Source organism: Podarcis melisellensis (genome assembly GCF_964234715.1).
Source record: "Podarcis melisellensis genome assembly, chromosome: 15".
In the NCBI taxonomy this organism is placed as follows: domain Eukaryota; kingdom Metazoa; phylum Chordata; class Lepidosauria; order Squamata; family Lacertidae; genus Podarcis; species Podarcis melisellensis.
In genome coordinates this window covers 41,773,933-41,801,496 of record NC_138532.1, presented here as the reverse complement: position 1 = coordinate 41,801,496, position 27,564 = coordinate 41,773,933, and the positions used below count along the sequence as shown (strand labels likewise).

Below are 27,564 nucleotides of genomic sequence, written 5' to 3'. Positions count from 1 at the left end.
GGTGAGGTGGGGAAACAATTTTGACTATTTTTCTTTAGATCACAGCAGAATGCATGACACATCAAGGAGTAATAGCAAGACCACTCTCAATACGTATGAAGAAATTTATGATTTGCCAGAAACATCTGTGTAACGAGAGAACACAAGAAGAGCCTACTGCATCAGGCCAATGGCCCATCCCAAGTCCAGCATCCTGTTCTCAGAATCACCAACCAGATGCCCCAATAGGAACCCCATAGAGCTGTACATTGGACTATATAAGACTATCTAGACTCCTAGCATAATCACAGGGGTGTGGGCAGGAAAGACATCTGCTGTTATTGCTGCTATTCCTCAGACAGCCCAGCTTTCACTTTCAGAGGCTGGCTGAACTGGTTTCTTGTGGAAATGATAGGCAGAAAAGCAAAGTCATGGAAGGGGAAATATGGGCAACGACATGGAAAGGAAAGAGCAACTGGTCCAAATGGTACAGTGAAATAAGATTTTGAGATAGCCCACTTGTGTGAAGGTCCATCTGCGTAAGTTCAAGGAATGATTATTCGGTTGGGCCTCTGCACTCCAAATGGTAATATATTCCATGGACTGAAAACACTTAAATATTTGATTAGGATGCAACAAATGTTGCTTCTGTGCTTTGACCAACCACGTAGCTGGAAACAGAGTGCCTTTTCACAACTGCTGGCCCTCCATCTCCAAAACCAACAACTAACTTTTCACAACTCTGCTTTGAAAGTGTGCCAAATGAAACCTCAGGTCTATAAATATTTTAAAGATAGCTCTTTGTCAAAAGGTTCTCTTAAAGCTTGGCAATATGTGATACAGAATCTCTCTTTTGCCTTTTTGAAGGGTGCTGTTTGTTTGTTTTACTTCCTATGAAACCTTGAGACTGTTGGTTGTACTATGGGCAGGGGTGGACAAACATCAGACTTTGGGATCTACTTCTATTTTTACTAGTGTCCCTTGGGATCTATTGTGTGTTTTTTATTAGATCCTTGAGATCCACCAACTAGAGCCGGGTGCAAAAGACATATGTTTAAAAGAATACTGAACCTAGAAGCTTTTTTAGGTCAGTAGAATGGAACAGAGTTATGCATGAAAACCCACTCCTGGTTACCTCTATGCTCTCTTCATTTCAGCAGTATAAATTAAGGGTGGTGCAGGGAGTCATTTTGTTGCTGCTATTGTTGCTGGGAGCTGGAAATCCTTGCCAATCTACTGCAAATGGCCCTGAGATGTACTAGTAGATTGCTATCTACCTTCTTCCATCCACCTCTCTACTAGGAAACAATGAAGAAATTATGACACACAAAATGCATTTCAGATTTGAAGTGAAACCACAGTATGAAATCTTCAGCACTAACCATTCTGAGAGTGGTTATTCTCTCAGACCCTTCCTGTGCTCACCTGGGTACCTGCTTGCCTGGGTGCCAGAAGACAGTACTGCAGAGGGAATGGATGGGAGGAGCCACCTCACCTCCGGACTTTAATGGGAGATTCAAAAAGGTGGCCAATCTTATCCTGCGAAAGGAAGATGAGCACAAATCCAAAGGGAATATTTTATATGTGTTTATGGTGTATATGTACAGTATTTATATCTAGTCATTCCTGCAGAATGTGCCTTAATCCTCATGGATAATTACTGAAGAATGTTCTTGTTTTTATGTTGTGAAATTATGAATGATGGTTTGTATGCTAACAAGATTGTGTATGCACACATACACAGAGACACTGGTGCAGCAATAGCCCAGCATATTTTTCCGAAGACTATTCTAAGGGCGTGTCTTTATGGATGTTGTACCCAATCAGCACTTTAGAGCCATATGGCCATTTGATATAAGTCTTCCAAAGAACAAAAAAGAGGGAAAAGATAGAAACTATAATATGGTACCATTGTTATGCTGAATGTTATGACCTTTATTTAAATATTTGTTGTTATTCAATGTTTTTAAGAAAAAGATATTTATTGTGAATAAGAGAAATAAAAAGGATACTTTTATAAACATTTGATTCTCATGTTTTGTTTAGTTGTTCCACAAATCACATTAGCACCAATAAATAGCAATCAAAGAACAACAGGAGCATGACATAGGCTATGAAATTAATCCCACCCAATGGACTAGAATGTGGTCTAAACCTCCCCTTAAGTCCATATCAGTCAAAAGAAGGGAACTCATCTACAGGTGGTACTTAACACCACGGAAACTGGCACTAATATGCCAGCATCACTAAGATGTTTGCAAGGCTGCAGCTCCACAAGCACATACCTCCACATATGGTGGGAATGCCCTAAAATCCAACCCTTCTGGACCACAGCCCTACAAGAGTTATGCAAAATAACTAAACAGGCATTAGAACTCACCCCAGAACTGGCTCTACTGAACATCTTCCAAGATCATAATGACCACTCACATTATATAGAGCTTATAACCCACCTATTCTTAGCAGTTAGAAGTCTCATAGCTAGACACTGGAGAGAACTGTCAGGAGTAAACATGGACCAATACACTGAAACTGACACGGGAACAAATAGAAGAGGACACCTTCACCCCAGTATGGCTCCCCTTTATCACATATACAGCCCAACAAGGCAGCAACAAGAATCCACTGTCAGCATACGAATCAATCTGTTGTACCTGACCCAACAAGCCCTCCCCTCCCAAATGCAAATAAATAGCATATATATATATGCTAAGCACAGAAGGTACCATGGAACCAGTTCCCTTGGGCCCCCATTTTTATTTCTCACAATGCCATTATGTGAAATGTAAACAAAAGTTCCAAACTGTCCACTACTAATCCTGCTGCAATGGGTCCATTAAGATAGAAGGGGGGGGGGTGTTCAGGCCTGAAGCCATCCCTGCATAGATAGACCCCTGTTCCATTTTATTAACCCCAAACTTTATAAAACATGTTTTTAAAAACAGAATGTTGGACTTACCGCTATAAGTACCTTTTCTGCAATGGATAGAGGGGATCGTCGGTTGAGTTGTCCCTCAAGAGCACAAATATCCCCTCTGCCATAGCAGAAAAATATTGGAATAATTTATTTATATATCCCCAGGGCTACCACTCTGATAAAAATCTAAATATATGCGGGGGAGATCATCCTCATGACCAAAATGTTTTGGCTCATAAGTCCACTCTCAGTCTCACTGGAAACCTTTCCCCAACTCCAGTTCCAGATTAACCTCCCTAAATAATATTCAGATGTGACTCTATTAAGAATGCTACTCTGAAACCGCCAAGCCCATTTCTCCATGCTTCTCTGCTATTTAATGTTAATGTAGTAGCCAGTGTCTCTCTGATAAGGTGCATTTTGCTACTAACCATGGCAGGCAGGATTTCAAGAGGTGAATCTTGTAGGCTAAACCAGCCTCATATAACTAGTATGCAAACTTAGCCTAAACCACTTCCCCTCAGCTTAGAAAACCAAGCCTTTTGTTCTATTCAGTCTACATGTGAATTTGGTGTGCGAGGAGCTCTGAGCTGCTCCTTCCAGCCACATGGCTTTAACCAACCTATTTTGTTTCAGACAAGAATGAACTCTTAAACTGTTTTCCTACACCAATAGTTTAGGAACTTTTACCATTTTGTAACCAAGCAACGTTTTACTGCCTGTGCAACTTTTTCTGACTGCTGTATGGAAAAGCACATGAATCTGGCATTTGAAAGTTTTGTAAGTAATCCATTTTATAGCTTACTAAACATGTGGTCTACCTGTGTGCTAGAGAGGTGGAATACTTTGGAAAGAACCATTAAAAGTGGGATATTTGGGATTCACTAGAAACGGCAAGTTTTATCTCCACACTTTCTTTTGTTGCATGTTTTGCTATGTTAAATCTCTGCTGGGGTTATCTCACCAAAGGGTGCTTGCCCCCAAACTTTGGTATTGGCTTCCAGGATTTCCAACAAAACTTCTCCCATAACAGCAGCTCTTCTAGAACTTGAGATGCCTTTACTGGTGTAAAATACAATATAATCTTTACAGGTTTAATTTGTCCATTGCCTCTTCTTCTTCCTCAGTAATGGCCATGAAATATCTCCATGTTCAGCTTCTTGGGGCATAACACATTAAATACAAAACATATATTTCTGTTATTAAAAAGTGCTATTAATTAAAAAAATATGTAGCACTTAGTATTTATTTTAAAAAATACTAAAATACATTCATACTAACAATGCTTCTGAATGTTGATTGATCATATTGCCTTCAAAGTGCTTATTCCTTAAAAAAATATTCCTTACCATTAAATATTAAAGTCTCTGTCTGAGTTACAGCCTATGAGTTCTGGCCATCTTGAGTTAGAAAGATCAAATGCATCTGTAATTGGGTTTCATCCTAAGTTTTGAGAAAGTTAAATGAAAAATTATTCCAGTTCTAAGAGACACATGCTCTGATCCCTTCTGCACTCAATTTTTCTATTACAGTTTTTACAAAAGCTTGTTGCTTTTCATAATAAGCAGCTTCATTCACAAAGGCTGGATATACTATCATGTCTCCTTCGTATGGGATTGTCTTTCCTTCAAGAGTTAAAAACATAGGGTCACCAGGGTTGAGAGGCTGCCAGTCTTGATCCTTGTGGGATGGGGGGGGGGGGACAAGAAGATAAAAACACAGTATTTTTAATTACTGCCTATCTTGTCAGCCTTCGTTTATACTGGAGTTAGAAACCGCTTGCCCATAGGCCGATATTGGCCTGCCAAGGGGTATTTCCTGTTTGGCCACTTCCCCAAACCATGCTCATCTGTCCAACAGCTGATGTCACCCAGCTTAATTCTATGTTGGCTACACCTGCCAGTGAACTGGCATGCTCATCTAATCTCTTCCTCATGAGCAGGATTGAAGTCTCCATTCATCAGCTGATGAGCAGGGGGTTAAATTCTGCTTGGTTCTGCTTTGTCAGTGTGGGGACATCTGACAGGTGGGTGACCCTGGCAATCTGTCAAAGTTCTGATAAAGATCTGACCTGCCAGGCCAAAAGTGTTCCCCCATCCCTGATATACATTCACATCTAGCAGGCAACCATATACTATAGTTAACAGTGGAAAACTAATGGATAAGGGAATTTGCGGGGGGTGGGGGGGAGGGAGAAAGCCTGCAAGGCACTTGCTGTCTTTCAATGAGGATTATATCCAGAGCAGGCCCTACCAAGGCCCACAGGCTCTCATGCTTGTTTCCAGTGAGCAAGATTTGTGCATGAAATGAATATGAGACTCAAGAATCAGCCATATGGGAGCTGATTCAAGACAGTCACACACTCATTCCATATGGAAGTGAATCATGGTCCTTTAGTAACTTTCCTGTTAACAAAGGGGAATTTGTACACCAGATTCTGACATTGCTGTTGTTCAAGGGCAGAGCAGCGGACTATATATCTGAAGAGAAATGGCATGCGTTTACCTGCAAGTTAGGGTGAATGACAGCCATGATCTCATTATTTTTCTTTCTTGGATAATCTACTTTCTCCATTATTTTGTAAACTTCAATTGTACACCGAGGGAATTCTTTTCCTAGGGAGAAAAAAAGAGCAACATCTCCATGTATTATGTCAAACAGCTCTTAGTAGTTTTTTTTAAAAGAAACTGAATCTAATGAATCTTTTTATTGACAATGTTTGAAGTCATTAAGATGGTAGCTATCTGTATCTTGTTAATATCATAATTAGATCTGGTCACAGGAAAATGTTTTTCTATAGATCGTCTCACTTCAGAAGATTGGGTTACTGAAAGATGACCCAGTTATGCAGCGATGCATGAAAGTCGGATCTAAATTTTATCTGAACAGCGAAAATCAGGGACCTTAATCACAATATACAATGCATAAAATATATTCTGCAGATGATAGAATTTAGTAAAATGCTTCCTTTTGTCAGCATCTTACGAAGTTTAGTAATTATATTTCTCAGGTGCCATCAGATCATACCTTCAGAGATAACAATAGCAGCTATTGTCAGTTGCTATTATTGTAACTGCGAAGGAATTTTTCAAATGAAATATTATTTTGTACTGTATAGTACTGTGGCATTGATGCTGTGTAGGTACACAATAAAAGCCTGCTTAAAACTGTGGATATATTTATTTAGGCCCTGTTATATGGGAAAGGGGACGCAGGTGGCGCTGTGGGTTAAAGCCTCAGTGCCTAGGACTTGCCGATCGAAAGGTCGGCGGTTCGAATCCCTGCGGCGGGGTGCGCTCCCGCTGCTCGGTCCCAGCGCCTGCCAACCTAGCAGTTCGAAAGCACCTCCGGGTGCAAGTAGATAAATAGGGACCGCTTACCAGCGGGAAGGTAAACGGCGTTTCCGTGTGTGGCTCTGGCTCGCCAGAGCAGCGATGTCACACTGGCCACGTGACCCGGAAGTGTCTCCGGACAGCGCTGGCCCCTGGCCTCTTAAGTGAGATGGGCGCACAACCCCAGAGTCTGTCAAGACTGGCCCGTACGGGCAGGGGTACCTTTACCTTTACCTATATGGGAAAGGATGTGTGGGATGTAGTCTTTAGTACAGCTTTAAGAAGATTCTCTTGTTAAGTCATCACTGTGAATTCAGGTGGTGAGTGTTAAAAGACTTGGAGCCAAATAAAGTGTCAGTGAGAACCATTTCACCAAGATTGCAGAACTACAGTGCATATTTTTACAAAACAGCAAGGGTCAACCCCCACATCACCAAGTAGCCCAATTCAGGTTAGTCAAATAATATTGAGTATTACTTGGAAAAGAAAAAAGGGAGTGGGATGGAGTGGAATATGCTGGAAGAATGCATGGCTGGAATCCTGAACAGAAGCGCTCCTGTTAGGAGGGACACTGCAAAAATCTGTTGCAGGTCCCTCTTGTGATTGCTATTTCCCACCAGCACATTAGCAAACTACTCGATGCTTGCTTGATACTGACAACTGTGATACCTGCATTGAACATTTGCACAAAGTCAAGGCCATGCTTGATGATCCTCCGCATTTTGTCCAAAATGTCTGCCCTGAGAACTCCTTGGGGCTGAGGACCCACTTCAATGCCTGCATAAGAAATGAAGGATATAGAAGTTTTCCCTTCCTCTGACTGCCATTATACCCTCCCCCCCACATTTTTTGTTTCAATTACTGTATACATTCCGAGTTATTTTAAATTTTCCTTCATGCATTGCACACATTTTTTGTTTGTCCAAATGGGGAAAGCAGTTGCACAGTTTAGGGACCCAGATGCTTGCCAAGCGTACCTCCTTGCAGAATCTGTTCCCCAGGAGAGAAGCAACCATGGCTGTGACTGCCGTTACCATACTGGGAGTGGTGGACAGAGGTCAGCATCCAATTTCTATCCTCCAGGCAGAACATACCCAGTTCTTTCCACCCTACTTCACAGGGCTTCTTTTCCATACCCCTGACCATATTCACTGCCCTCCTCTCAACTTATCCCAATATTGTCTTATATCTTTCTTGAAGTGTGGCACTAAGAATTTGTTCACCTCTGCACCCTACACTTAAGGAACTCTTATACCACTTTGACAGCCACGAAGGGTCTTGGGAACTTTGGTTTGCTCAGGGTGTTGAGAATTGTGAAGCTACATGAAATCAGTATGCTTAGAAATCTACAGCTCCCAGGAATTATTTTAGGTAAGTCACAAGTTTTAAAGTGCTACAAGAGTACTTTAATGCAGGGTGTGGATGTGGATACTTTGTGTTTGGCCCTCAGATGTGGTTGCCAAAAGCAGATGGGTGTTGCTGAAAATAACTAACTTGTATGACTCAATGAATCATAGCTTAGGTACCAGCCTATCTGGGAACACAATTGCATATATTTCATTCTCTGAGGACTGGGTAAAGCTTATAATGTTCATATTTACCAACAGGATGTTTTGCTATAGACCGGGTCGTTGCATATTTCAGGTTGGGATGCTCAATGAGGAAAACAGGGCAGCCTTCTGGAGCCAAAGCATCCTGTGGAAAATATTTGTTTAAATGTTGTACTTGACCAAACATTAATGCTGAGTTAACAGAAGACCACTGGTGCAAAAGTTGGCTTATGCATTGTCTTCGACTGCTGTCTCATATTGAGCTGTCTTAAAATAAGTAGGCCATCTTTAGAAAAAGTACAAAGCAGTGTTTGTTGGTGCTCTTTCTCTTAGATCACACAAAGTATGCTTCACTGAATTCTGTTTTGTGCTAATATAAGTGAACATGATTCCAGCATTAAATTATCAATGAGAGAAAATTAATGTAGCAGTGCTCAAGAGGACCAAGCATTAAGCTGCCTTTAGGGCAGTTTCCCATCCCACATCCTTTCAACTCTGATTTAGGTTTTCTTACAGGAAACAACAACAACAACAACCAGGATATTTGTTGCTTAGCTATATGACATTCTTCACATACTGGCCCAGTTTGCATGTCACATTAAACTGTTGTTTTAAACAAGCAATGCTTTAATGCAAATGAGCAGTACAATTGAGCACACTGCTCAAATGTTCCTGCAGTGTTCTCCTCCGCCACTCCTGCAGGGGAAGTAACATTTAAATGTCTTATGTGTATTGTATTGAATTAAAAAAACAACACAGAGCTCAGCTCTTCATCAAATCACCTTAAACCAGATCCATAATGACTTTATGGTGTGTTTTTTTAACTAATTGTTACTTGTTCCACTCATCTGTCTTACTGATGTCAAGTTAACTCTTGTGAGTGTTGGGGAGAGAAGAGGAATTTGCTACAGAGAAACCACACACAGAGACACACCCTGCCATCTCCAAATGGTGCTGAACTCAACAACCTGGCTCTTTGATGCCAGAGTGAGCTACACAGTTCACACATAAGAACATAAGAAAAGCCTGCTGGATCAGTCCAGTGGTCCATCTAGTCCACCATTCTGTTCTCACAGTGGTCAACCAGATGCCCACTAGAGGAAACCACAAGCAGGATTCGAGCACAAGAGCACTCTCCTCTCCTTCCAGCAACTGGTATTCAGAAGCATTCCTGCCTCCAGCTGTGGCACGTGAAGGAAAAGATTAGGGCACTGACATGTTAAAAAGTAGAAGAAATGTGCACTAAATGCTGATGAATTTCTATGCAGACTTTAATAAAAATGCAGACTGATGTGGAAATACAGAGAACTGAAGAGTGGAAAAACGAGAAACTGAAATTGACAGATTCACTCATCCCTAATTACAACCAAATATTAAAAGCAACAATTAACAGCAAAATTTGGTCAGCAGTATACAGCAAAATAAAATATTTTTTAGAATTCTTTTTTTCTGGTCAGTTAGTAATGCTCAGCCACATATTCCTGTGCCCCTCCCTTGATGTAGAACAGCTAATTCAGGAATTAAACAGAAGGACTGGCTGGCCACAGACTGGCTGACAATAGCTGTGATTCCAGTGCTGGAAGCAGATGCAAGTTATAGGGCATGGAATTATATTATGGTTCCCTCCCCCTATCTTCACGCTATGCCATATTAGAGGGAGGGCTGTAGCTCAGCAGTTGAGTGTCTGCCTTGCAGAGAGTTGGACTAGTTGACCCTCGGGGTCCTTTCCAACTCTACAAGTCTATGATTCTAAGTCCCAGGCTCAATCCCCAGCATCTCCAGATAGGGCTCCCTGAAACCCTGGAAAGCCACTGCCAGTCAGTGTAGACAATACTGAGCAAGATGGGCCAATGGTATGACTCAGTATAAGGCAACTTCCTATGTCCCTATGATCTCTGGGAATTTGGTGCTGGTTCTATAATGCTCTGAATTCAGCACAGTTAACTCATGTGGGATTAGAACTTTTTACCTTTATATAGCGACACATCTGAATTGTGAAATCATCCCTGGAGTTTTCCAGTATGATGGTGCCACCCATGTTAGTTGTTGTGTTGTGCAGGTCAAAGATAAGGTCATAGGCTTCATGGCTACCTTTTGGACCAAATATGCAGTTTATTTCTTGAGCCCTTCTCACTTCATACGGAGTGTTGTCTGCAAGCTGTTCGCTGTTGATAAAAAGTGCACACAAATTAAAAATCACTTAGCCATTTGCTCCTTTTGCAATTTAAAAAAAAGAAAAATAATTAACTCTTCATTTATCCGGCACAGGATACTTATTCTTCCATTTGTATGTGTTTCTTTAATGTCAGAATTGGTGGCCATCAGCAATTTGCATGTGTGTTTGTCTCCTTCATTACTGACAGCAGCGTATGGCCTACAATGACTAATACTGGTAATTGCTTAAGAACATAGGCAGCTATTGGAATTTTGTAATCCTTCTTCACACTACAACAGAGAGCTGCCCTATCTGTATTTAAACTGAGTTGTATTTTTACTTTTGGCAATGTGCTGTGGCTGCCTGTGTGCAGTGACATTCTGAACAGTCCCATGAAGCTAGATTGCCCAGGAAGTTCATTTCAGGACACATGGGGAAAAATGACACTGGGAGCTCAGATGAATAGCAGCACTTTAATTTAACACACGCACAGCAATGTTGGCACTGATTCTCATTAAACCTTTATGCTGGCAGTTTAGCTTCCTGTGAAATTAGCATTTTTAAAAGGATGAAAAAGCTAAATAATGCACATCATTCTTAATTTGGTTGTTCCCTATCTATGCAATGTGATTGTACTCTAGGGATTCAAAGGTTTCTTTCATTGGTTCACTTTCACACAAGCCCTAAATGCTTGCAGGAGGTGGTTGGTTGAGCCATGCTGGCAAGCCACCCCTTTTGATGCTGGCATACCCCCAACAACCACATTTGCAACTGAAGGGGTTCTTACGCATGTACAGGCTTGCACATAAACAGAAACCTTGTGCAGTCAGGGTTCGAGAACACGTGCATGTCCCTATGAACATATAGCTGCTTACAAGTAGGAGCCCATTTTATGTATTGATCTGATTGCATGGATTTTGAGGCGCGGGTACCTAAGATTGGGGACATGGCTTGCTGATCTACTCCACCATCTCAATGTGATACATTTATGAAGGCTGCCTAAGATTCATTTCAAATTGACTTTGGGAGTGTTCGAAGGCAGTGGGCAATGCTTGTTTTCCTTTGAATGACGGGTATACATACACATGAACTACCACATTGCACACTGCTTTGGAAAACTCAAGTTTCAAAAAGGCATTATTCATCTGGCAGGATGGCTGCTTGAGAAATGCACAGCCAAATAACCCTTGAGTGCCTGCTTGGAGTCTTCTCACCCAGCCTCAGGGATGTTTCTTGCAGACATAACTGCTTCAACCCTGTGGAATTATGAAAACAGGATTTCTACGTGTGCTGCTGCTCTGGATGTGGAAGACTCCAGCGGGATAGGGAGAGAAACCTCACCCTGCGACTGGATAACACGAGAGGAACATTTGCCTTACCCCAGAAGGGCCCCTCTAAGCAGTAGGCATGTATTTTTCCCCTTTGCGTTACAGCTGATTGTGCATAGATGACTGCTGCTCCTGTGGTCAACTATTACAGAACAGTGCGACCCTATAAATGTCTGCTCAGAAGTAAGTCACATTGAATTTAGTAGATCTTACTCTCAAGTGGTGCTGTGGTCTATACCACAGAGCCTACGGCTTGCCAATCAGACGGTTGGTATTTCGAATCCCCACAGCGGGGTGAGCTCCCATTGCTCCCAGCTCCTGCCCACCTAGCAGTTCGAAAGGACGTCAAAGTGCAAGTAGATAAATAGGTACTGCTCCAGCAGGAAAGTAAACAGCATTTCCGTGCACTGCTCTGGTTTGCCAGAAGCGGCTTAGTCATTCTGGCCACATGTCTCGGAAGCTGTCTGCGGACAAACGCCGGCTCCCTCGGCCTATAGAGCGAGATGAGTGCGTAACCCCAGAGACAGGACCTAATGGTCAGGGGTACCTTTACCTACTCTCAAGTAAGCAGGTGCAGCATTGCAGTCTTAAATGCATGCACATTTTTTGTTGTTTAATCGTTTATACACTCAAACACACAAGGCAGAGGTTAGGCTTACCCAAGTCTTTTAGGATCAAAAACCCGATTCAGGTCGCAGTCAATATATCGGCAACATTTCTCCACTGCTCTTGGATTGGTGATAAAAGGCCGTACCTCCAGCCCCGGTCGCTGAATCTCTGTTCCATCATCCTGCCAGTGCTTGACCAGGAATACCCCAGACAACTCATTGCCGTGGGTTCCTCCAAAGATAGCGACCCTTCGCACAGGACCCTCTCTTGCTACAACTGGACAAGAATTCATTCTGTGAAACAGCTTTAAGGACAGCTGTAACAACAAACCAGAAAGGCTAGGAATAAGAACAAGTGACAAAAAAAACAACACAAATTGACACAGAACAAAGCCACACAAAAAGGTTCAGATTGCTGTGATTCCTACAGCTCCCTGGTCTGCCTGGAATTGATGTTATTTGGAAAATAAACATTTCCCTAACAAGTCTTAGATGCTTATTCTGCTACACGGGTGTTCCCCAACTAACTCTCCTCCCTAGACCGGCCCCTTCTTTCAACTATATTTGGATAGTATTATGTTGGAATCAGCTTTAAGAGTTCTATGGTAAGGCTCTAAGGGTGGCAGAAGGTTTCTTCTCTTATAAGTGTTTTTGTTTGTTTGTTTAAAGGAATGTGTGCCAATATACATACCAAAGATACTAAAAACGCCCTTGGATAAAAAGTTGCTAAGAAGGCTAAGAATTCCTCTCTATCACAAGCAGCAACCATACTTTCCTCTGGAGAACTTTCTATTTCCGCTATCAAGTTTTTACATTTACCGTATTTTATCCTGAAATCTCTCTCTTCTGCTCAGATTGCCTTCGAAATATCAATAACATCCAATTCACAGAGACATGTTGTTAAAAACAACACAATAAGTGTAAAACACAGGTTGAAGCTATTTTAGGGGGAGCAAAACTGTCAGAAAGCCAAGGAAATGAAAAAGGGGGTTGCCTGGCACCATATATTTAAAGTATTTTGATGTCACTTTAAACAGTATTGGTTTTCCCCTCCCCAAAACTTTGGGAGCTGTAGTTTTTTAAGGATGCTGAGAGATGTTAGGAGACCCCTAGTCCCCTTCTAGAGCTACAATTCCCAGAATGATTCAACAATCAATCCCTCTTCACAGGGAACTCTGGGAATTGTAGATCCCTGAGGGGAACAGGAGGTCTCTTAAGAACTCTCAGTACCCTGAACAAGGTATAAATGGCACAAAACAATGGTATAAAACAAAACACAACAACACCAACTGGCAGGGAAATAATGGTGAGAAATTCAGTTCAGTTCACATTTTGATGCAAATCCACTTAATTCACACTTCCCGAAACCATGCAGGTACTGAAACAGAGCAAGCATTCAAAATCTGCATTTATCAAAATTCTACATAACAGTTCCCCAACCAGAAACAAACAAAATGTTCACAAAAAATGTGTATATAAGAGGGAAGTTAATTTCATTGTACACAGGATGTACATTGACAATAAAGGTATTACTATTATTATTAGTCATAAAATGAATATATTACTAAAAATAGCATTAAAACACATTGTATTAGGGGAAATAGCTTGCAAAAATAATTGCATTTTAGGAGAAATTGCACACAAAAATGTGTTATGTTAGGAGAATTGCACACTTAAAATGCTGACAAATATTCATGAGTTTTTTAAAAAAACAAATTAAAAAGAATCATCAGACTTATGCAAGCGAAACATAGGTCTGGAAATGTGCCGACTGATAAAACTGGGAAAAGAGAGAAGCAGAAAGAAATTGAAATTGACACAGCCATCCATCCGTAACCCAAATGAGCATGATGCAGTTAGCTCCAGATGAAAGCTGGCAGCCATGGAAAGTGGTCCCCTTATTGATGAAGGGTCTTTGCTGGCGTTTGCCTCACAGTCACGTTCTGTGCCACTTACACTGAGCTCAAGGAACGCTCAGCTTGGCAAAACCCAGGTGGTCCTACCCAGCTGGGAGGCTGAAAAAGCTCCTCTCCTTGCAAAGCCATGTCCCACAGAGATGCAAAAAATAATTGCCATACCCTCCGTGCTTGTAGAGGGATGAATGCGGAGGAAGATTTGCTTCCCTGCTATTTGAATTTATACAGCAGCGATTAAAAACAAACAAACCACTCACCTATGCTGATTCTGTTAGAAGATATAAAACTAGACAGCTCAGCCACGGATTCAAAAATACACCTCCTCTTACACCACCAGCAATCTATTCACACCATCGGCTTCACATTACCGACTTAATATTTACTGAGGCTGTCATTAAGACAGACACCGTTTCTTTTAACTATATTGCCTCGACTTTCCCTGCACCCTGCCCTCAAAGTTTCTAGAGAAATAACTGTGATGGTAGATGATTTCTTAAGCTACGATGGAGCAGTTACACTGTATGTCAAAGTACAATCTGTACTGTCCTTTGCCCTCATTTCCCCAAGGCTGTTAATTAACAAGCCGCCAGAGCCAGTGAATCACAACAGTTTGTAAAGAGCTGAAATAATTCGGCGCTTTTGGAACGTGCACAGGGTGTTTTGAGGGTCTGCAGTGCCTCTATGGCGGTGGCCATAAGTATGCCACGATCTAGCCTCTGTTAACAGGCCAGAAAAAGAGAGTCTAAAACCCTTTTCTTGCTAAAGCCGTGTGAAAAATTGAGGCTAATTGTTTTGATGTTCGGCATGCGGCAGGGTTTGTTCTCAGGGGTGGGTGAGAAACCATCCGAACAGAAGACACACAGCGCGTTTCCAAACACAGTTTAGGGCAGATGCCACAGAAACTCCCTTTTTGCTCATAGTACAGGTGGAGTTTGTCCTAAGAATATTCAAACTATCCCAACAGGACATAAGACAATAGAAGCCAGGCCTTTTCTATTATTCCTTTGGATTGTTTTTATAGCGTTCTATGCGATGCTGTAAATGTTATCGCGCACGGCCCTGATGTTTTGCATGAGGGGGCAGCCTATAAATGCTTTCTGAAATAAATATAAAGGAATAAAAAGCAAAAAAAAAAAAAAAAGGTTTCCTTAAGGAACCTGGGGGCTGCCTGAATATCTGGCATAATAAAGGGTTCGTGGGGCAGCAAATTCTCTATTACACCAGTATTAATTCATTTATAGTCGAGATAGAAAAGGAGGCGGGGGGGGGATACCTGAAGTATTATATACAATATTATTATTATTATTATTTTTAAAAAAGCTCAGTTGTGGCCATTTTGAAGAAATCAAAAGGACTCCTGGGGAAGGAACATCATATTAATTGAGAGTTTTCAAGAAAATGTGTCAGTTGGCCAGAAGAAAGGAGATCTTTTGAACGTTTCAGGGGTCCTGCGATGATCATTTGTTTTAACTGTTCTTAATTTTGAATTTTAAACTGTTGAAACCCGCCCTGGAACCTGCTGGTCAAGGTGGGAGGGGTGTTAATAAACTTAATTGTCATTATGGTCATCATCATAACTGGGGTGTGTGGTAAAACAAGAGGTGGGGTAAAGGCAGCATTAATAATAATGATGATGATGATGGTGATGATGATGATGATGATGCTACTAATGGAAGTAGGAGGAACCATATTCCTTCAGCAGATGAAACAGAGGGAATTGTGTTGACAACCATCTTGGCTACTCTGCAACTAGGAGAAAGACAAGTGGGAGGGGGGTAAACAACCACAAAAAAATCTGATAATATACCAATTATACAAACTGCACATATTTTAAAATGTTAACAGTTGTTAAGATTGGTGGTTCCACTGCTCTGACCTTTTCTCCCCAGGGGCTGAGGGTGGCAGCTCTTAACATGGCTATACCAACAGGAGGAAGGAGAAACTCTGCATTTTTCTCCTTATGTTTTTAGCACTTAATACTTTCAGTTCTCATCCCTCTTTCCCCTGAAGTCCTGCTCTCTCTCTCTCTCTCCTTTTCCCATTTCTGCTCTTTTCTCTCTAGAATTAAAAGTTCGAATGAGAGAGATTTATCTTCTTTCGCTCCCCCTCCCATAAAGAATCTCACAGGAAAGGAGAAATGCTGAAAGCCTGAAGGAATTCCCGTCCCCCTCACCCCCGACTTTAAAAGTCTTGTGCTAATTCTTTAAAATACTGAGTGCTTTAGAAATACTTGTAAATAAATAAATAGTGGGTTTAGGCGCTATTTCTTTCTTTCTCTCCCTTGTCCGCCTTGTGCCCCCCACTTTCACCTCATGATAGTGGAGTCAGGCATTTTCCCGCCCTTTTCACCTCATGCTTTGGCACTCCATAACTAAGCAATTTAGGCACTTTTTGCTGCCTTTTCCTCAGGTAACCATTTCTCTAAATATATTTAAGCACACACTTTCTTGTCTTTTGTAACCCCTGTCAGCATTGAAACTTAAGTGTTTTCCACCTTTTTCACCTCATGCTACCTAATGGATTTAGGCCCTTCCCTGCCTCCTTCTCATCCCCCTCATTAACCTAATTTTAATGGATGTAGGCAAATTATTTTCTCACTACCTTCCCCTTTCAGCTAGATTTAGGAACTCTTCCACTATTCTCCCTCATCGGCATTGCACTAATAGATATAGGCACTCACCTGCCTTTCCCCCCCCTCTGTCAGGTTTGTGTTTAGGCTTTTCCCTCCACCCACCGCCATTTTTCTTGCACAGAGCCATCAACCTCTAGCAAATGGGTTGAGGCACTTTCTTGCCTCCTCCATTAGCCTCATGCTTGTAGATAGAGGCACTTTACCATGCCAGCAACAGATGACCTTTTATGTTTGCATTTAGCCTAGTTTTTCCTCATGATTTTTGTTTTCTGGCCAGCCTGGTCACCAGTTCTGATTCTGTCCTCACCCTTGCCTTTTAAAATCTCATTATTCTTTCTCTTAATGTGTGTTTCTGCTAAAAAATAAGACTCTTGTAATTTAGTCAGGCCTTTAATTCCCCCTCCTTCCCCTGCAGCTAGAGAGTTGTACACATATGCAAAAATGTGACTTAAACACACACAGGAGAAAGCAATCCAACATGTTAAAACAAAACTGAGCTTGGTTAAAAACTAGAAATTCCAGGTTGTTTTCCCCCTCCCCCTGCACCCAAAAAACCCTCTCAATTGCATTGTAAGACATGATTTATAGCTCTTCTCCTAAACTTTTATTTTCTCATATTCAGCCTTGCCAGCCACAGAAGTTACGAAAGCTTGGATGTGTATTAATACACAAAGTGAATGACGGGATTATTTTTATTCTGCTTAAACTAGGTAACAGCTTAATCTCATGTCACTCTGTTCTGCCTAGGTTTGCATGCTATCCTTTATTTTTAATGGACATTAGTGCACGCGGTACTCCTCTCATTTTATCATCACAACAACCCTGTGAGATTCCTTAGGCTGAGAGACAGTAATGGGCCCAAGAGTCCCTCAGTATTTTCCTCAAAAAAATATTTTCCAGTTGCATATTTTTTAAAAAGAAAAAGCACAAAAATGGTCACCATGGGGTTGTAGCCAATGTTTGTCCTAAGACCTATTGGAATTCATGACCGAGACTTAGATCCATTAATTTCAATGGGTCTACTATGAAGAAAACTTAGTTATTATTATTTATTGAATTTATTGAATTTATATGCCGCCCTAGACATGGAGGTCTCAGGGCGGTTGACGGAACAAAATCAAAATATAAAACCAAAAAATATATAATCAAAATTATTTATTATATATAAAGCAGAGGCTTGACAACCATATGTCAGGAGTGCTCTGATGGTGTTTCCTGCTTGGCAGGGGGTTGGACTCGGTGGCCCTTTATTTTGTGAAATAAAACAACAACCCAATTACCCAGTGGGTTGGATGCAGCCCATAATATCTACCTGTTATATTTATCAGTCACCTCATGCAGAAAGCCTCAAGGTGATGCGCAGTCTCATATGAAAAAAACATTAAGCGCAATTAAAATGACAGCAATTCAATCATGGAGCCAATGTCCTAAACAGACAATGCACCCTGGATACCAAATCAGCTTTTTCTGTCTATGTGTATGAAGCACTGTGTGCCCTATATATTTTTACACATCTATAAATGTTTTAAATATGCTTTTATTTTATTATTAATTGTATCGTTTTTCTTAGTGAGGAGTTTGCAAATAATAAGCAAACAAATAAACGTTTATAATGAATCCTAATGTTACCTGTTTGATCAGTAGAACATTATCTATGCAGCACACTGGTGGGAACTTTGTTTGTTGTGTGTGTGCATCTATATAATGGGTAGGCAAACTAAGGGCCAGGGGCCGGATCCAGCCCAATCACCTTCTAAATCCAGCCTGCGGATGGTCTGGAAATCAGCGTGTTTTTACATGAGTACAATGTGTCCTTTTATTTAAAATGCATCTCTGGGTTATTTGTGGGGCATAGGAATTCGTTCATTATTTTTTTCTTTTTCAAAATATAATCTGGCCCCCCGCAAGGTCTGAGGGACAGTGGACTGGCCCCCTGCTGAAAAAGTTTGCTGACCCCCCGATCTATATATTGCTTAATTTAGTACAATCTTGTTATAAACTACTGTGCTTGAATAATGCACTACAATTCTTTTTAAAGCAATGCTTACATCACCCCTGGGAAAAGACGAGTGCTCAGTCATTTATCTTTTTGTGTGTGTCTAGGTATTGTGGAAGGAGAAATGAAGAGGACTTTAACTGACAGTTCAAGCCGCTCTACTGCAGGTATCAATATTGCACTGGTGCTGAATTTGAAAATTATTCCAATGACTTGATGAAACGCCTGTCATGATGGTTCAGGTGGGGGAGTTTTAGAGATCCAGGGTAGGATGTACAGCAAGCATGTGGCCCTCCAGACCTTGCTACCTGGCCCTAGGGACTCTCTTCAGGCCATATCTTCTGCCCTCAAGCCACACTCCTCACTAGACCTGCTCTGCAACCCCTTTCAGTGTTTGAAATACTGAAAGTACAGTATCTGCGGCCTTCTGTGCCATTTCTGCGTGCGGGAGGTGGCCTTTGCAGGTGGGGGATAGTTCAAACTCTGCCTCAAAGCAAACTGTTAGCTTGTGTTTGTGTGTGAGAATCAATACAAATAATGTTATGAAAATAATATCATAACATAATATACATATTATGTTGTAACTTCGCATTTTAGGCTACTTACCAGTCCCACTGTTCAATCAGAAAAAAAGGAACAGGCAACCACTCACTTCAAACCCACTTAAAAATGAGCTATGTACCAGCAAACCAGCTGAAAATGTGGATTATTCTGCCATGCTAGCTGGTAAGTGGAGGACAATACTCTGTGTGTGTGTGTGTGTGTGTGTATTACACAATTATACAACTGAAATATCTGTGGGTCGCAAGACTACTTTCTTGTCTTTACTAATTATGTGGAACGCTGACATTTAAACAGGAGTTCTTGAAACTCTGCCCTTTTTTCTTTCAGTTCATATCATAGGTCCATGTTACAGGAAAGGAGAATTTCGGGCGCACTATTGTAGAAGATATATCTGTCATCTCTAATATGCTTGAAAAGGCTACTGTGCAGAATTTCTGCCAGGATTAATTAATGTAATAATAACAGTTAATCCTATTTTATGCTGGTCAAAGGGGAGGGGGAGCTTTCTTAGCGAAGAAACTTCTACCTCTCAATTGCCTTGTGGTTTCAAAATGCTGCCTTTGGAAAATGGTAATGTACAACAGTGCAACCATAAAATAATTGCTTACCTAGCTTTTCTCAAGGAGTGCATTCAACTTGGACCATGCAAACTACTGACACAGAAATAGGAAACCGATAGATTATACCGACAACTGCTTATAAACAATTATATTAAGAGAGCACAAGTTCGGCTGCGGCTATTAGCCATGTTCAGTCTATGTACCTCCAGTTTCCAGATGCTGGGCGGAAACAAAGCAGGAGATGATTGTTGGCTTCATGTCCTCCTTCTGAGCCTCCAGGGATTTCTGAATGGCCATTGATGGAGGCAGCATGTTGAAATAAATAGATAGGCCCTGACATCTGATCCAGCCAGGACTTATATCACTGGTGCCCTTTAAATGTTACAGGAGTGCTGTAGGGAAAGTACCCATGTGATCAACCCAGCCCACATGTCTGCAGGGCTGTCAGCATCAAGAGGAATGCTGTGAAAGAATCCACGGGGCGGGGGGTAGGGGGATGCCTCCCCTTGTGCTTGCTATTTATTTTACTTATTTATTTCCAAGCGGGACCTGCAACACAATGTTGCATTGTAAAGTTCTCCTATTCAGGGTTTCTGGTCAGAAAGGCAGCCCTTTTCTCGGATACATTGGTACCTCGGGTTAAGTACTTAATTCATTCCAGAGGTCCGTACTTAACCCGAAACTGTTCTTAACCTGAAGCACCACTTTAGCTAATGGGGCCTCCTGCTGCTGCCGCGCCGTCAGAGCACAATTTCTGTTCTCATCCTGAAGCAAAGTTCTTAACCTGAAGCACTATTTCTGGGTTAGTGGAGTCTGTAACCTGAAGCGTATGTAACCTGAAGCGTATGTAACCTGAGGTACCACTATACTCCGTTTCATTCTTTATTCTGTCTTCCTGGTTTTCCATTCCCTGCCACCCCTCCGTCTGACACTCAGCATTCCTTTCCCACTGAGCAGGCTCGAACCTCCTTCAGCCACATTTCTGAGTCAGCTTACAATAAATAATTAAGAACATAAACATACAAATCTATTAAAAAATGACAGTGTATCCCTAACCTGAAGTAACTTTCACTGTTAGAAGGGCACCTGAGAGCTCTTATTTTGGACCGTTATTGTCACAGTTCAAAGTTTCATAGGATTCCAGGCACACATGGTGATTACTGTGAAAGATGAAAGTGCAATTATCTTCAGCGTTGGGGAACTGGAACTTGAGCACTACTGGTTCAGGATGGGCGTGTGGTGGAATCCACAACACTGTGATTATGAGGAGTGCAAATGCAAATTGCATGTATATATTTTTTCAAGCTCACAAACAACATATTACCAATATCATGAACTTGATTTCACTTAACTGTGCCCTTTGACTTTTTAAGATTTTGAATGGGAAACTGCAAAGCCAGAACCAACTCGATTACAGAAAACAATGTATGTATGGAAAAAAGCAACACATCTTAAATATATTAATCCTCCTCACTGCAAGTATATTTTATACAGTTATATTCCTGTAATTATATTTATTTTAAAATTATGGAAACTGATACTGTATGATTACACATATGATTTTTACAAGCATCTGTCTCTTCATCATGCATTGTAAGCTCTAAAATTATGTCCTTAAAGCCCAGCAGAGCTTCCTGTTCCACCTTCAGTGTTAAGACACCAAAACGCACCAACATCAGCTGTATCACAAGCAGGAAAGAACTTCAACAACTGGAGGTTGGTTGCATCCCCCAAAGCGTACAACTGCTTCCAGCTGAGGTCATAATATCATTTGACATGAAACTTTGCTTCATTGGGATCCCTCCAGGTGGATTTTGGAGTTAAACCTTTTTGTGCTGATGAAACAATTCACTCTGCATATGCTTCATGTTCTGCCCTTTGGACTTGAACTAGAAATGCAGGATGGGTGGGGAGGAATTCTGGAAAAATTTAAGGTGCAACAACATGCAAGGGGTTAGACTAGATCTCTAGTCTTCAGTTGGTGGGTTGGAACCCACTGATGGGTTGCAGCCTGATCCAATGTAGGTTGTAACAGAAGAAGTAGAAGAAGAAAAGTTTGGACTTGATATCCCTCCTTTCACTCCCCTTAAGGAGTCTCAAAGTGGCTAACAATCTCCTTTCCCTTCCTCCCCCACAACAAACACTCTGTGAGGTGAGTGAGGCTGAGAGACTTCACAGAAGTCTGACTAGCCCAGGGGTCAGCAACCTTTTTCAGCCATGGGCCAGTCCACCGTCCCTTAGACCATGTGGTGGGCCGGACTATATATATTTTTTGGGGGGGATGAACAAATTCCTATGCCCCACAAATAACCTGGAGATGCATTTTAAATAAAAGCACACATTCTACTCATGTAAAAACACCAGGCAGGCCCCACAAATAACCCAGAGATGCATTTTAAATAAAAGGACACAATCTACTCATGTAAAAACACGCTGATTCCCGGACCGTCCGTGGGCCGGACTGAGGTGGCGATTGGGCCGCACCCAGCCCACGGGCCTTAGGTTGCCTACCCCTGGACTAGCCCAAGGTCACCCAGCAGCTGCATGTGGAGGAGCGGGGAAGCGAACCCGGTTCACCAGATTACAAGTCCACCACTCTTAACCACTACACCACGCTGGCTCTACTACCATGCAAATATATGGGAAAAGATTAAATATGGCCAACGGTCAGGGTTGATGGGAGCTGGAGTCTAGTAACATCTGGAAGACCCCACATGGGCTCTCCCTGTTCTAGGTATTTCTGCGAGGAATCAGAGGAAAGGATTTCAAAATACTGTTGGGTTTCTAAATGCTTGTATACATATTTTGATATATTCAAGCCATATCAACTATTTTCACTGCAGACCAGAGGAGAAAAACAACACTTGGAAAAGAAACAACTTCCCAGCTTTGGGCAGTGGAACAGACAACAGGAAGGGTTCACAGCTTGACAAGAGTCCAGAGTGTTTGATGGGAACTGGATCAAAGCAACAGAAATCAGCTGGCTATTCACATGGTAGCAAGGCAGGAGGAGCAGAACAAAGCTATCCAGCCACAGCCCAATGGCCAGCTGGAAAGAACACAGTGCCGAGGGGCCCACAGGGTCAGAGTACATCGTATACATTTAAACCCAGCCCTTTACAACAAAAAGTTAACGAGAAAAAAGCTGATTGTGCTCAAGATGTCAAAATCTTTCAGGTAACATTATAATACACATGTATTTTTTTTTTTAAAAAAAGGTTTGTGTGGTTCCCTTCCCACAAAAGCTAGGGCTGTCTCCAATGCTAGTCCTACTTAGAGTAGGCCCACAGAAAAGTAATGAGCATGACTAACATTGGCCCATTCATTTCAATGGCTCCACACCGAGTAAAACTTTGTTGGATGGGACCTCTAATCTTAAGTAATCTGCAACTTAAGACAGTGGATGACTTGTAAATTATTTTACATCATCCAATAAAATCAAATTGCTTCCTCAGCTGAATTACCTGTTTCCACCCACCCCACCCACTTTTTAGCATATTGTATACCTTTTTAAAAGTGGGTTTTAGATTTGGGTATGAGACAACCACATAAAACATTTTTCAAGGAGCTACCAAGAAAATTAACCCAAACAGAGTTACACCCATCCACCCAATGCTGCTGGGTTAAGTGATCTGGTCTCATAAATCAGATCAATCACCAAGAGTTAAGACAAGATGCTTAACATCAAAGGACACCTGCTGAATAAAGCAGCTAACTTTTTCTGCCATGCAGTTTCAAAGAACTCAATGAAAGTTCTTCTAAGGACTCAGCTAGACTGGTAAAGAAAAAGTGATTTATATGCGTTGTATATATGATATAACACTGTTCCACCAGATGGTGCTGTGGAGTCCCGTTTTTCCCTACGGGATTTCCCTGTATAAATTTACAACGCATTTAACTGAAACGCTTCTTTGATGTATCTAGATCCAGTCTAAGAATAAGGGGGTGGGGAAAAACATTCAAGAGCTTCTGAGCATGTTCAAACTGTGAGCATGCGGCTGACTTTGAGCATGGCTGAATGAAAACCATGCAGGCACAACATCTTGTTTCAACTTTCTGAGCTAGAGAATAACTTATGGAGGAAAATGGTGCTCAGTTCATAGTACAACTGACCATTACATGCTGGACAAATTTCTCTACCAAACCAGGTCTTTTGAGGGCATATGAGTTGTTCATCTTGTGCAGGAGTGATTTGTTCAGATCATTTCTCACTAAGAGATCTAGTGGCTCCCACACTAGTCCTTGAAATTGTCCTGGAATAAGTACAGTAAGCTCACAACCTATGCAAGAGTTCGGTTCCTGGGAACTGTGTGCAAATGAAAAAATGCATAAAGCCAGGAAGGCCCCTTAAGCAACCTGTAAAGAACCAAACATAAAAAAACCCAGCACTTACCAGCTCAGACTACCTTCCCCTTGTTCACAGGCCAGCTCCACTTGCTCTCTGTGCTTTCGCTTGGCCCCATCTTACTCTCTAACTGTGACAATGGCCGAGCACCCTCCCAGGCTGAGTGCAATGGCTGATGGGATTTCCGGTTGTCATTTCCTGCTCTCCCAACTCCTCCTGACATTTTTTCTACTCATATTTTGATTTCTCTCATTTTTCCAATTTATTTATTTATTGATCAACCCATGTAAGTTTGTGATTGCCTAAGAAAAGTGAGTGTAAGTTGCAGGCTTACTGTACCTCAAAAATTGCTTTGCTCATCCATTCAGGGCAGAAACATGAAGTCCATTTTACATTCTCACTCCCCGCACCCACTGGATCTCAAAAATAAAGTTGCATATGACAGAAAAACACTTAAAATATATATAATTCCAAATATTGGAGCAGGAACTCACCACTTGTGCAAAGGTCTTTAATTGCCTCAAGTCCTCTTTTTGTTTGCCTCTTCTGTGTGAAAGAAAGGGCCAGCGGCGTTTCAAGCAAAACTGCAGGAAAAAGACAATTCTCTCAGAATTATATCTGTCGTCATTGAAAGCATGAAACACTGGAGTCAGTATACGAATAAAGTGCCACTGTTATTTGAGGTCTTGGGTAAGTACAACAGTGTATTGTTTTTTTCTACACAGAATGCTGGTGCCACGATGCCAAGCATGGACAGTTAAATATATATTTCAGACAACAGCATCAGCTGCCTGGGACCCAGCACCCTAAGCAAGGCTGACACTTATCTTGCTGCCAACATGCTTTGCATTTTTTTCTCAGCCTGGTGCTCCCAGCAGACCCAGGAGCTGAGCCAAGGCATTGTTTTACTTTGCTGCTATGCCTCAGAGCAGGGGTGGGAAACCTAACTCCTGAGGGCCTCTCATTCCCTTCTGGGTAAGCTTCCAGGGGCCACATGCCAGCGGTAGACAGGGTCAGAGGCAAAAGTGGGCAGAGCAACAGTGGTAAATTTTACCTCAGTACTGTAGGCTAATATCAGCGCGTATTCAGACACGCTGCTTTCTAGCTTCCATCCAGCCACCCAGAGTGTCCGGGACAACCCAGCTAGATGGGTGGGGTATAAATAATAAAATCATCAGCGTCAGCATCCAGGCGAGTAAAGAGTTCAAGGACACATTTCCAGTTGGGCAAGAATACCCAAGGAGGGTGCAAGGCAGGGCTGGTGAAGGCCTGGTCTCAGGAGAAGGGGTCTGGCCTAGGAGATTCCCCACCCCTGGCTCAGAGGAACACAGCTTTGGGGCAAGTGTAAACAATGGCTAGATCCAACTGCCCAGTGCTGCTTGGGGCACTGCAAGTGCCCTCTACTCCCTGTCACTGCTGCCAGCAAACTCAACAAGAGGGCACTTTGCAGAGGTCTACCTCAGACCTGAGAATCCTGTCTGAAAGCATACAAACATCCAGCTCTCCAATTCTATGACACATTACCTGATCTTCACTCACAGGGCCGGCTCTAACATTAGAGTGAGGAAGCTGCCTCAAGTGGCAGATGCTGGGATGGGTGGGTTCAGAGAACAGCAGCAAAGTGTTGGAGGACGGAGCTGTGGATGCCACACAGCCTGATCTGAGCTACTTGAGCTAACCCATAGAATTCAAATTGTAGTACCCTAGAAGACTAGATTGTCATCCCACTTCCATCTTTGTACAAAATCAACCAAACAGACCTTTACAAAAAGCTGTTTATGTTATCTTAGGACACCATGGGATACAATTGTTAGTGTAAATCCTGCTCTATATATTTAGGCGTCCTGGATTCTGCAGTCACCCCTGGGCAGTACGGGGCCAAGACTTTCCTGTTGAGAGACGGGAAGGAGAGCATGCCATGTGTATTCTATGAGATTGTAAGTGTTGCGCATGTTTATTCAATCATGTACTACATGTGCTGCAGAAGCCACCACTTCTATTGCAATAAACACCGGTGCACCATTGATACAAGTAGAGGGACTGAGGTCATGCCCAGCAGGATGATCAATCAGGGAGCCTCACAGGTTCCCCGAGTGTTCACCCTGTTTTTCTTTCACAAGTCATTACACATGTCAAATGCATACTCATGGAATACGGTATGTGGTCAGTCCTAAAATTTCACTAATATACAAGCAGCATATTAAAATATTTTCAAAACAAATATTATTTCTGTAGATTATTCCAGTTTATTTTGACAGTGGAACATTTAACACCTATGTAAACCACTTAGAGGTTACGGATGATCAAGCAATATATAAATCCTGTTAAATAAAACAAACACCTTACTTTGACATTTACCAGCCTTACCATTGCAACTGTAATTCTCCATAAACTATTTTTAAAATAATAATAAAAATTGAAACAACTTTGTTGATATGAGTTAGATTGTGGGAAAGAAGCATGAAGCTGTTGTTTAACTACAACAAAAAGGAGAATTCAATGTTACTGTTACTTTAAAGGAAGGATAGCCAATGTGTTGCCCTCCAGATGCCACTGGGCTCCAGCTCCCATCATTCCTGACCACTGGCCATAATGGCTGTTTGCACTGATGGGGAATGGAGTCCACAAGCAACTGGAGGGCCCCATGTTGGCTCCCTCTGTCCATGCTTAGTATTTCATGCTAAGGGTTGGGAGGTCTTACCTCTTATTCTTCTTGCATAACAGGACCGGGAGCTGCCAAGGTTAATCAGAGGTCGAGTCCACAGATGCATGGGAAACTATGACACAAAACGCAAAGTCTTCAAGTGCGTCTCCGTCAGACCTGCAACGGTTCCTGAGCAACAAACTTTCCAGAATTTTGTCAAAATTGCAGACGCTGAGATGAACAAATGTGTCAAAACAAGCAACGAAATTTAACTTACACATGTATACTAGGAACCATAATATGGGCATAATGCGAAATATTTGTTAAAGCTTATATTTTCAGCAATGAAATGAAGGCATCACTATAACATGTTACCTAAAATAAAGTAGTTCTGGTCTACATCCATTATGCTTTTCAGTCTGGGTGGCTTATTTAGGATTTCCTGCAAGCCTAACAGCTCAAATCACAAGGGCCATGCTCAGCGGATAGAGAACTTGCTGTTCTTCTGTTGAGGCCTCAGGTCAGGGATTTCATGTAGGACAGGGATAGCCAACGTGGTGCCCTCCAGATGTCCCTGAGATCAGCATGGCCAGCCGCCAGGGTTGATGGGTGTTGGTGTCCAGTAATATCTGAAGGGCATCGCGTTGGTTATCCCTGATGGAGCATATCCTCTCCCAAAGCTATGGAGGCTAGACAGTGACTGATCACTGCTCTATTTGCCTAATGCATTCTAAAAGGCAGCACTCTGCAATATAAAACAGTGCTTACCTATTTTAGCCAAGATGCAGCTACAAATAAAAGCCCAGCAGATAGGTTCCAAATAGGGACAGCCTTAGGTGGTATCATTTAAGGAAATGCAATGAGCCTCACAGAGGGGCTACATGGCCTCAGTTTTAAAAAACCCAAATATTTTCAGTGGATATTTACTTATTTGATTCAGATGATTTATATATAGTTCCATCCTTTGCCCAAGCCACAGGGTGGTTTTCAACAAACCAAATGGGGAGAGGACCCATTGAAATATTATGCAATTCTTAA

The 27,564-nt window shown here is 41.9% G+C and overlaps 3 protein-coding genes across 27 annotated transcripts in view; 2 read left to right on the top strand and 1 right to left on the bottom strand.

Moving 5' to 3' along the window:
* Positions 1-2,002, top strand: part of TRPV3 (transient receptor potential cation channel subfamily V member 3) — a 36,444-nt gene extending 34,442 nt beyond the window's left edge. For all 8 annotated transcript variants that reach the window (XM_081890317.1, XM_081890316.1, XM_081890314.1 and 5 more), the window contains one exon: positions 39-2,002. In XM_081890317.1, coding sequence (XP_081746443.1) covers positions 39-133 — 95 coding nt within the window. In that variant the 3' untranslated portion in view covers positions 134-2,002. The remainder of the gene's footprint in view (positions 1-38) is intronic.
* ASPA (aspartoacylase) lies at positions 852-20,156 on the bottom strand. 8 transcript variants are annotated; one of them, XM_081890620.1, is made up of 9 exons: positions 19,741-20,156; positions 11,921-12,146; positions 9,748-9,943; positions 7,830-7,923; positions 6,898-7,005; positions 5,402-5,511; positions 4,246-4,576; positions 1,405-1,518; positions 852-1,277 (listed from the first exon to the last, which is right to left on the bottom strand). In XM_081890620.1, the coding sequence occupies exons 1-7, from the start codon at positions 19,847-19,849 to the stop codon at positions 4,379-4,381; spliced, it is 1,041 nt and encodes a 346-aa protein (XP_081746746.1). In that variant the 5' UTR covers positions 19,850-20,156; the 3' UTR covers positions 852-1,277; positions 1,405-1,518; positions 4,246-4,378. The 8 variants fall into 8 exon arrangements, with proteins under 8 accessions (XP_081746746.1, XP_081746747.1, XP_081746750.1 ...); XM_081890621.1 differs by having other exon boundaries at positions 852-1,274; XM_081890624.1 differs by having other exon boundaries at positions 852-1,518; positions 11,921-12,186.
* Positions 13,101-26,931, top strand: SPATA22 (spermatogenesis associated 22). Of its 11 annotated transcripts, none has more exons than XM_081890551.1 (10): positions 13,101-13,175; positions 17,040-17,127; positions 18,521-18,580; positions 19,011-19,139; positions 20,911-20,962; positions 21,158-21,253; positions 22,381-22,714; positions 24,440-24,572; positions 25,722-25,819; positions 26,607-26,931. In XM_081890551.1, exons 1-10 carry the CDS (start codon positions 13,116-13,118, stop codon positions 26,796-26,798), a joined length of 1,242 nt encoding a protein of 413 aa, XP_081746677.1. In that variant the 5' UTR covers positions 13,101-13,115; the 3' UTR covers positions 26,799-26,931. The 11 variants fall into 11 exon arrangements, with proteins under 11 accessions (XP_081746677.1, XP_081746674.1, XP_081746680.1 ...); XM_081890548.1 differs by lacking the exon at positions 13,101-13,175 and adding an exon at positions 13,737-13,862; XM_081890550.1 differs by lacking the exon at positions 13,101-13,175 and adding an exon at positions 14,183-14,304.
* Positions 26,932-27,564: the final 633 nt, after the last annotated feature.